Raw genomic sequence first — 10,379 nt, 5'->3', positions numbered from 1 at the left:
AGCGGCGGGGCGCAAGATGGCGGCGGACCCGAGCGCCGCCTCTTCCGCCCCGCCGGGCGTTGCACGAGGCCGGCTTGAAGGGGAAGTGAGTCAGTGTCCGCGAACCCGGCCGGCCCAGGCCTAGGCCTGCGCCCGCCGTGGCCCCAAGAGGCCCCGGGCCGGCGGCGGCAGTGGCAATGGCTGGGGGGCCAGGCCCGGGGGAGCCCGCGGTTCCCGGCGCCCAGCACTTCTTGTATGAGGTTCCGCCCTGGGTCATGTGCCGATTCTACAAAGTGATGGACGCCCTGGAACCCGCTGACTGGTGCCAGTTCGGTGGGTGGTGGCGGCCGGCGGGGGGCGGAGCGGGGGGCCCGGGCTCTGGCGTCGATGCCTGACGCCCCCCGCCCCGCAGCGGCCCTGATCGTACGCGACCAGACAGAGCTGCGGCTGTGCGAGCGCTCCGAGCAGCGCACCGCCAGCGTCCTGTGGCCCTGGATCAACCGCAACGCGCGCGTGGCCGACCTCGTGCACATCCTCACGCACCTGCAGCTGCTGCGCGCGCGGGATATCATCACGTCTTGTGAGCGCGCGCAGCCCCCCAGGGACCCTGGGGATGGGGGACCCATGGGAGGACACAGGCACGGAGCCCAACGAGGGGGCGGGACCACAAGAAGAACTCCCACCTGGGCCTCAACCTTCCTTTTCCTCCTCGGCATCCCAGGGCACCCTTCCACCCCTCTTCCACCCCCCAGCACCACTGTCCCGATGCCCAGCAAGAACTCTGAACCCTTTAAGGCCGAGGCCTGGAGCCCCCGGAAGTTGCATTCCTCAGCCTCCACCCTCCCCTCCCCAGGTAAGAGGACCTAGGTTTGGGGCTTGATGGACCTGAGGAAAGGGCCACCTAGACCGTGATCCTGGCTGTAGACCTTGCTGCTGGTCTCTGGGTCTCTGCCTGCCTCTCACTGGTGTCTTTATGAAGCTTTTCCAGGCTCCCAGATTCATTCAGGTCCTGAGCTCTTCCCTGTTCCAAGCCCTTCTACTGTCCAGCCACCACTGCTGTCTCCAGTCCCTTCCTCTACCAAGGTAGGTGTCCCCTGCCCACCCCCAGGAAAGAATTCTACACAAGGAGGAAGGAACTCAGTCTTTGATGCACCTCAAAGCCCCAGTTGGCCAAGTCCGGTCAACTGGAAGGCAGCCGGGGTTCGGGCAGCTTGCAGCCTGGGCAGAGGGGAAGACACAGTGACTTCACTTGACCCAGGGTCTCTTCCAACAGCTAATTCCAAAGAGCACAGTGTCCCTACTGCAGGGGGCCCACTCCTCCCCATTCTGCTGGCCCCTCTGTGAGATTTCCCAGGGAACCCGCAACTTCTCTGAGGAGCTCAGGATTGGGGAGGGCGGCTTTGGGTGTGTGTACCAGGCAGTGATGAGGAATACGACTTATGCCGTGAAGAGACTGAAAGAGGTAGGTATAGCATCCTGGTGAAATCTCTGGAAGGTCCTCTGGCCCTTGCTTCTCCAGCCCCTCCCCTCTACTACTCCTCACTGCTCTAGTCCCTCCCCACTCTAAAGCTTCCCCCAAGCAATTCTCTTAGTGTTGATTCTAGTTCAAGGGGCATACACACCCTTCCCCCTCCCTTGTTGTCCTGGGCCTGGGTTAGCTAGCATTGGAAGTGACTGACAAGCTGTTGCTCATACTGTCTACTTTCCCTGCCCCTTCTCCCACTATGCCTGGGGCTGCAGGAGTCTGACCTAGAGTGGACTGTGGTGAAGCAGAGCTTCCTGACTGAGGTGAAACAGCTATCAAGGTGAGCCTCAGGGGTCCCTCTGGCTCAAGGCAGAGGGAGAGAGCTGTACATGGCCCCATCAGGCACCAGGACTGCATACCATAGGACATGGCTACCTTAGCTACTGAGGCCTGCCAGGGCCAGCCAAAGTGAGGGTACAACAAGGGCTGCCCACCCAGTCTGGCCAGATGGGAAGTGGTGGAGCCTGGAAAACCAGAGGGCTCAGGCTTTACCTTTTCAAACAGGTTTCGTCACCCAAATATTGTGGACTTTGCTGGCTACTGTGCTGAGAGTGGCTTCTACTGCCTTGTCTACGGGTTCCTACCCAATGGCTCCCTAGAAGACCGTCTCCACTTCCAGGTAGGCTCACCTCACCTACCGCATTTGCTGGGACTCACAACATTCTTGCACCCTGGACAGGACCAGCACAGGGCCTGGGCTATCAGCGCCCCCATGGCACCTAGCTCAAGGTTTGGCCCAAGGTGGATCACTGCTTTCTGCAGAACTCTTTCCTGTGCCCTCTTCCTGGCTACTATTCTAAAAGGGGGATTATTGGCTCAAGCTTCTGCTCCTTGCAAGCACAGCAGCTGGAAGATTTTATCAGCATAGCCTTTGAGGAAAGGGGATCCATGGGCACAGGCTGCCCAGAGGCTTGGCCCTGCCTGAGTGACATGCTCATGAGGCACTAGAGCCAAGCGTACACAAGGCAAGAGGTTCCTGGCCTTCTCACTCAGGCTGTGTTGGGGGTGGGTGGGGAGAATGTCCTTGACACCTTCCTGATCACCCAAGGACAAAGGAATAAACTTCAGAAATCTATGCCCCACACATTGTGTTGTGAATCCTAGAAACATCCCCACTGTCCCAGCTCACAGTGCCTTGCAGAGTCTTAGAGGAGCTGCTTCTCCTCCCATTCGTGAACTAAATCATGGATGTTTTGCTCCTTATTTTCCAGAAGGGGAAACTGAGACTCAGATAATGGAATGGCTGGCTTCTTCCAGGCCACACAGTGACAAGTGGGTAGAGGGTTGGGGTCAAGGAACAACTGCCCCCAGCCTCCCTCAAGACCCCATCTTTGCTCCTTTTGTCACCCCAGGCTGAAGCCTGCCCTCCTCTCTCCTGGACTCAGCGACTAGACATCCTTCTGGGCACGGCCCGGGCCATTCAGTTTTTACATCAGGACAGCCCCAGCCTAATCCACGGAGACATCAAGAGGTGAGGAGGGGGCTGGGGTGTGGCACAGCGGTAGAGCACTTTCCTGGTATGTGTGAGGCACTGGGTTCAATTCTCAGCACCACATATAAATAAGTAAATAAGCAAACAAATAAATAAAATAAAGGTCCATCGACAACTAAAAAAATATTTAAAAATATGAGGTGAGGAGGGCCCTGGGAGAGCTGCAGAGACTGAACCTTTGGTCAGGGAAGCAGTATCCCCTGCTTGTTGTGGAGCCCTGCCCAGTGTCCCAGGGAGAGGCAGCTTGCCTAGTTCTGCTGATATAGGGATGGGCTCAGCCTGGGACCTCACAGCTGGGGGTTCCAGGGCATTGAGGATCCCTGCATGGCACAGGTTTGGAAATGAGGACACCAATGGGCCCCACTGATGAGCAGAAGCCAAGTTGTTATAAGGACACCCTGGGACTCAGCAGCAACTGGGACACACAAGGCAATGCTCGCCACCATACATGGGCAAGGCAGCAGACTGACAGCCTCCAGTCCAGTTTCATCAGGGCCACTTGGGTGTGGAGGACAGAGTAGGCCAGGGCCAAGCCTGGGCTGATGCCTCTCTTTCCTCCTCAAGTTCTAATGTCCTTCTGGATGAGAGACTGATGCCCAAGCTGGGAGACTTTGGCCTGGCCCGTTTCAGCCGCTTTGCAGGGACCAACCCTGGCCAGAGCAGTGCTGTGGCCCGGACACACACTGTGCGGGGCACCCTGGCTTACCTGCCTGAGGAGTACATCAAGACGGGCCGGCTGGCCGTGGACACTGACACCTTCAGCTTTGGGGTGGTGAGCTGCTAGCTTGTGTACTGGTCTGGGGAGGGGGGGGAGGAAAAGCCACCAGTAGCTAAAGGTAGGAAGGCCTGGAGTATTGTGTGTGAAGGCCAAAGGTCATCCAGGTAAGGAGCAAAGAAAGCCTCAGCTCCAGAGCACTCCTTGCCTTGCAGTCTCCTTCCTTCCCCTGTACCTGATTTCGTGTTTGTAATTTTGTATTCTTTGTGGGTTTTTTTTTTTTTTTTTTTTTTTCTGGTACTGAGGATTAGACCCAGGGCCTGCTGCATGCTAGGCACGCCCTCTACTGCTGAGCTATGCCCCAGCCCTTTGCATTTTATTTTGAGACAGGGTCTAAGTTGCTGAGTCTGGCCTCAAATTGGCAATCCTCCTTCCTCAGCCTCCCAAGTAGCTGGGATACAGGTGTGCACCACCACGCCTGGCTTAATTTTGCATCCTTTTACCTCAGGCAGGCCCTCCAAATTGCTTACACTGTGGTACCATAACACCTGGCTCCGTCCCTGCCGGGAGCCAGTCCTCCTCTGCCTACCCCAGGGCCACACCCCTGTCAACCCTGATCCATGCCCACCCCAGAGGCCTCCTCTGCACACAGCACCTCCCTGCCACGGTATGGGGCAACACTCTCCACCCTGCCCTCTAGGTAGTGCTGGAGACCCTGGCTGGCCAGAGGGCTGTGAGGACACATGGAGCCAGGACCAAGTATCTGGTGAGCCTCCTGAGGGAAGGCAGAAAGGGAGGGAGGTACTGCTCCTGGCAATCAACAGGTGCAGCCCCAGAGGGTGAATGATCCAGAACACAGTGTCCAACAGAAGGCTGCCACTGCTGCTGCTGCTGACTCATCTTTAAAAGTGGGCAGGGCCCTGAACAGCTTCCTTTACTTTGCAAGGAGAAACCTGTCTCTTCTGTAGATTCTGTGGGCCCTGACAGACCCCAACTGGGCTGGGGACAGGAATGAGGACAGTCTTGGTGCTGTAGGACCAGAGCTGTAGTGGAACTCAGAGAAGGCAGGGGCCTGGAAAATGCAGTGGTAGAGAATTGGGCAGACTAGGAAGCCTTTCCCTAGGCCCTACCCGACAAGTTGCAGGTCAGTGCTCCACCCGCACTCCTGCATTCTTGACTGTCCCACTGTGTACTGTGTCGGGGCTGAGAGACATGAGACCCGGGCCTTGAAGCAAATTCCTGCTCCTTGCTGAGCCTCAGTTTCCCCGTGTGCAAAGAAGACTTAACATACAGGCAGCATTCAGACAATTCCTGGACCCAGAACTTGCTTGGCCACTGTTTGCTCTTTTCCTTTTACAAACTTCTCCTGTGTAGGGGCTTTCTATCCATTGTGGCTCTCAACAGGGACTCAGCCCAGCCAAGCTGTGAACCAGATTGGACCTCTCCTTCCTTTACCTCTTGCTCAGGCCTCATGGGCTTTGCTAACAAGCCAGTAGGTTTGTTGGTGTCTGTCTTCCCCTGCCAAGAAATTGGCTCAGTGTAGTAGGGCCCAGGGTGTTCTGTTTGTCATTGTATCCCTAGAGCCTGGGGCAGCACTGGACACACAGTGCATGTTCAATAAATCTGGAGAAAGAAGACCACACTATTGAGTGCACGAGTGTGGGGAATCCAGCTGAAGTTCTGGCCACCCAGAAGCCATGCTCACTGTACCTGTCCCACAGAAAGACCTGATTGAAGACGAGGCTGAGGAGGCCGGAGTGGCCCTGAAAAGCACCCAGACCACTCTCCAAGGAGGTGCAGCCACAGATGCCTGGGCTGCTCCCATCGCTGCCCAGATTTATAAGAAGCACCTGGACCCCAGGCCTGGGCCGTGCCTGCCCCAGCTGGGCCTGGTCCTGGGTCAGGTAGCTTGCTGCTGCCTGCACCGGCGGGCCAAGAAGAGACCCCCCATGACCCAGGTAGCCCTGGGAAATCCAGCTGCCTGTGGGGAGGGTGGCCAGCCCTACTGGGTAGCAAGCTAAACACAGTGCCTGCTGGGTCTGTTTCTACAGACACGTCTCCCAACGTCCCTTGCTTGCCCTTTGGTTCTACTTGGAGCAGTGATCCACTGAACCAAAGAACTCTGCAGACCTGCTTTGCTGGATGGGGCTTTGATTCCTTGTCTGTGATAAAAGGAAAGGACTCTTACCATGTCCCGTACTGGGGACACTGTGCTACTGCATCTGCCTTTTTTTCTTCCCTCCTTGGTCCTCCCTCCTCTTCCCTCTGGTGACAGTTGAAAATAGAGTTCTTGGGAGGCAGAGGCAGAAGGATCCCAAGTTTGAGGCTGACCTCAGCAACTTGGTGAGATCCCATCTCAAAATAAAACAGGCTGAGGGTGTAGCTTAGGGATACTGCAAAAGAGAAAAATAAGAGTCCTTGGCCTTGGTGGCCATGACTCTCAGCACTCCTTGTGACAGGAACAAAGGAGCAAGGGGCAGAGCTTTTCCAGCTGTCGGATGTGCTGGGTTGGTGGTTCCTGCAGCTCCCAGAGCAGCTGTATGTGGCCTGCCACAGCAATCTAAGCCCCAGAGTAGGTGCTAGATGACCTAGGGCAGGCCTGTGCTTTGACAAGGAGGTTGGCTCTGCATGTCTTAAGAGTCTTTCTCTCCACATAGGTGTACAAGAGGCTGGAGAAGCTGCAGGAAGCAGTGGCAGGGCCTACTTGGGAACCAGAAGCTGCCAACCCTAGCCCTCCTTCCCCACAGGAGAACTCCTATGTGTCTACCACTGGCAGTGTCCAGAGTCGGGGTGTCCCATGGCAGCCCCTGGCAATGCCCTCACAAGCCCCAGCCCAGGCTGCCCAGCAGCTCCTGAAAAGCCCCAACCAGCCTGTGGAGAGCGACGAGAGTGTATCCGGCCTCTCTGCTGCCCTGCACTCCTGGCACTTGTCCCCAAGCTGCCCCTCAGGCCCAGCACCCCTCAAAGAGGCTGGCTGTACTCAGGGGGACACCGCTGGAGAGTCAAGCTGGGGGAGTGGCCCAGGCCTTCGGCCCACATGCATGGAAGGTAGCTGGGGTGTTCAGAAGAGGGACCAGATGCCTGCTTTGGCAATATCTCCCATATTCCCCACCCAGGCCATCAGAAGAGGAAAGAATTGGGGCCAAGTAGTTCAGTTCACTATGTCCTTAGCAAGCTCAAGGCCACAGGGGCAGAATGGTTTGGTGCTGTCATGCTTTCCCTCCCCTGGTCATGCCCTGTGGATGAGAGAAAGCCAACAGTCCCTTTCTGCCCCACTCCTGCAAGCCAAAAACAAAGAAGGCTGTGTTTGGGCTCCTTGCCTATCCTGAGAGCTGGGTCCATGGCACAGTCCCCTCAGCCCTGGCCTCAGAGTTTGCTAAGGAATTCTGTCCTGAGGCTGGCGAGGCAGGGTGCTAGACTTGGTGCTGGGAAGACTTGTGAGGCTAGAGTGTCACCAAGAGTTGCTAAGGACAGCTAAGAGGGTGCTATCTCTGCCCCAGGATCACCCCTGGGCAACTCTGCCTTATCCTCGTCATCGTCAGAGCCACCGCAGATCATCATCAACCCAGCCCGACAGAAAATGGTGCAGAAGCTGGCCCTGTATGAGGATGGGGTCCTGGACAGCCTGCAGCTGCTGTCATCAAGCTCTGTCCCAGGTACCTGGGGACACTTCCAACTCAGCTTCCCAGGGATCCAGCCCCAGGGGAGTCCCCTCCCAACCCTACCCACATGTTGCAGCTGGATGACCAACCTCCAGGGTACACAGAAGCACTTCCCCATGCCAACTCCAAACAGCAGAGCATTTGTTCTGACTGCACGGACAAGGCCTCCACTCACCAAGGGTGTGGGCTGGCCAGGCAGGCCACTCCTAATGGTGGCTAGCAGCCTAGCCTGTCCCCCATGTCTCCCATAGGAAGTTGGTGGCCCAGGTCCCCCACCACCTGAGGGCAGACGATACCTTCCCTTAACCTGAGGATGCCAGTTCCCCTTGCTCCCAGAAAATATGAAGCCCCAGCAGGAATTTTCCACTCCAGGGACTATTTGAAGAGCTGCTTAGAAATAAAAGCCCTCAATTGATTCCAGAGAGTTCCCCGGGAGCTGAGAAAGAAGCGTGGCCCAGCCTTCAAGCCAGGGCTTCAAGCAGACAGGGAGCCTGCCCCTGTTTGCTAAGTGGTTTTTCCTCTTCCTAGGCTTGGACCTGGAACATGAAAACAGACAGGGACCTGAAGAGAGTGACGAATTTCAGAGCTGATTTATCCACCTGGGCAGATCCCCCAGACCCAGAAGTCAAAGTTCTCATGGTTGGAAGTTCTCATTGCACATGACCCACTCAGCCTACAGGCAGCAGGGGTGGGGACCTGTCGTGGCAGGGAAGAGTGGGTGGTGGCCCCTGCAGCTCAGGGGGTGTGGGCAGAGGCAGAGCCAGGAGGGCTGCTGGAAGCCACTGATAGGACAAAACATCTCAGAAGCCTTCCTTTAGTCCATCACTTGGGGGTGAGGCAAGCAGATATCATCTAAGGGGTGGGCTGGTGCATATTTAAAGGCTGCTAGCTGAACAGGCTAGTGGCCAGAGTCAAGTGGGACTGCTGGTGCAGTGGGAGCTGGCTCCCTTGAGCTAGGCAGGACATCTGCAGCAGCCCTTAACCCATCTCTGGACTTTCCTAAAACTGAGGAAAAGCAGCCATTCTACACAACAGAGCCGGTGAGGCCTGGGGCCCTCCCAGTCACTTGTAATTTGGAAAAGAAAGTATGGCTTTCTTGTGCTTCAGTCCACTAGTAGAGGCAAGACAGTTCTAAAATCCTAGAGAATCCAGCAGTGCCCCCTGCCTTGGGCTTGTGTCTGCAGGCTGCCCTGGAGAGCCATGAGCTAGCCTAATGTGACCACCCGCTAGCCAGACCACCCCTAGGCACCGCAGATGGGCTCCAAGCCCAGTCAGACTCCAAGACCAAAGTGTCAGACTCAGGCCCAGGCATTGGTGGTGGCAGAGAGGCTGCTACCCAAGTTCTGGCAAGGCTAAGCCCTGTGTCAACCAGACAGAGGCCCCAAGTAAGCAGGAAGTTGGGGATGAGGCAGAAAGGGAAGAGCAATATTTTGGGGAAAAAGAAAATGTGACTCACATTTTTAAGAACAAGTCAGGTTTTGTGCAACTAAATGTCCTCTTCAAAAGTAGCCCAGGGCTGTAGCACAGGCTTACAGTGATTTTGTGTTCACAATCATGAGTCACACTACATGCCCCCATGAAGCTAGGCATTGGTGAAGTCCAAGTTGTCCTTGCATAATAAAAACTTACCTTTCAATATCTGGCTATATTTGTACAATTTCTTGCTCTGAAAGCCTAGAGCTTTCTAGCACGTCACGTCTCAGGGTTCTTGAGTTTCCAGCCCAAACTCCAGGCTGCTCATCCTGTGGGGGCTCTTGTTTCTACTCCCAGGTAGCCAGGCTCAGACTGGGAATAGGTCCACAGTGCTGCAGCTTCATACTTTAACATCATTAAGTTTTTCCTCACATAGTTCATGGTTTTTCTGAGTGGGTACTGGGGATTGAACTCAAGGACACTGAGCCACATCCCCAGCCCTATTTTGTATTTTATTTAGAGACAGGGTCTCACTGAGTTGTTTAGCACCTTGCTTTTGCTGAGGTTGACTTTGAACTCGTGATCCCCCTGCCTCAGCCTCCCAAGCCGCAGGAATTGCAGGTGTGCACCACTGTGCCTGGCTAGTTCATGGTTTTTTATTTCATCGTAAGTAGCACCTTCATTTCATTTACTAGTTGTTCATTGATTATATATATATAAATACAGTTGAGTTTTATATATGGGCCATATATTCTGACTCTAGTTAAATTCACTTACCAGTTCTAGTACTTTGGGGATAAATACCTTGGGAGAATCTATATGTACAACCATTTCATCAGCAAGTAAAGACAGTTTTACTTCTTCCTTTACAATCTATATATCTCAGTTCTTTTTCTTGACTTAGTACACTGGCTAGGGTCTCTAGTCAAATGTTGAATACAAAGTGTAAAAGTGAACATCCTTGTCTTGTTCTCAGTCTTAGATGAAGTGTTGTTTTTCACCACTAATTATGATGGTAGCCATAGGACTGGCATAGATGAATTTTATCATTTTATCCTAGATGTTTCAGAATTTTCTTACTATAAATGGTTGTTGAACTGGAGGAAGAATTACTGAATGTTTCAAATGATATTTTAGCAGCTATTGCGATGATTATGTGATTTTTCTCCTTTATTCTATTCATGTATGTGATAAATCACATTGAATTTCAAATGTTATACCAGACCTAAAAATAGTACTATATTTGGTTATGGTATGTTATCGTTTTATATATATATATATATATATATATATATATATATATATATATATATATTTTAAAGAGAGAGTGAGAGAGGAGAGAGAGGGGAGAGAGAGAGAATTTTTAATATTTATTTTTTAGTTCTCGGCGGACATATCTTTGTTGGTATGTGGTGCTGAGGATCGAACCCGGGCCGCACGCATGCCAGGCGAGCATGCTACCGCTTGAGCCACATCCCCAGCCCCAATCGTTTTATATATTGCTGAATTCATTAGCTAATATCTTGAGAACTTCTGTATCTATGTTCATAAAGGCTATTGGTCTTCATGTCTAGTAATATCTTTTTTTCTGAT

General features: G+C 53.8%; 1 protein-coding gene across 3 annotated transcripts; it reads left to right on the top strand.

The window, feature by feature from the left end:
* IRAK1 (interleukin 1 receptor associated kinase 1) lies at positions 1-9,013 on the top strand. Of its 3 annotated transcripts, XM_081276624.1 has the most exons (14): positions 3-312; positions 392-559; positions 701-832; positions 959-1,062; positions 1,253-1,441; positions 1,720-1,784; positions 2,009-2,123; positions 2,857-2,975; positions 3,561-3,768; positions 4,412-4,477; positions 5,433-5,669; positions 6,369-6,759; positions 7,212-7,367; positions 7,902-9,013. In XM_081276624.1, exons 1-14 carry the CDS (start codon positions 177-179, stop codon positions 7,961-7,963), a joined length of 2,148 nt encoding a protein of 715 aa, XP_081132750.1. In that variant the 5' UTR covers positions 3-176; the 3' UTR covers positions 7,964-9,013. The 3 variants fall into 3 exon arrangements, with proteins under 3 accessions (XP_081132752.1, XP_081132751.1, XP_081132750.1); XM_081276625.1 differs by lacking the exon at positions 4,412-4,477 and having other exon boundaries at positions 2-312; XM_081276626.1 differs by lacking the exons at positions 4,412-4,477; positions 5,433-5,669 and having other exon boundaries at positions 1-312.
* Positions 9,014-10,379: the final 1,366 nt, after the last annotated feature.

The sequence above is a fragment of the Spermophilus citellus genome (assembly GCF_964194105.1).
Source record: "Spermophilus citellus genome assembly, chromosome: X".
Taxonomy (NCBI): Eukaryota; Metazoa; Chordata; class Mammalia; order Rodentia; family Sciuridae; genus Spermophilus; species Spermophilus citellus.
This window is presented reverse-complemented; position numbering and strand designations above follow the sequence as displayed.

Excerpts from the sequence above, each read along its gene's own strand:
- IRAK1 (XM_081276624.1), top strand. The coding sequence starts at position 177 with ATGGCTGGGGGGCCAGGCCCGGGGGAGCCCGCGGTTCCCGGCGCCCAG. Across the intron at positions 560-700 it reads GCGGGATATCATCACGTCTT|GGCACCCTTCCACCCCTCTT; the intron begins GTGAGCGCGCGC and ends TCGGCATCCCAG. Across the intron at positions 6,760-7,211 it reads TCGGCCCACATGCATGGAAG|GATCACCCCTGGGCAACTCT; the intron begins GTAGCTGGGGTG and ends TCTCTGCCCCAG.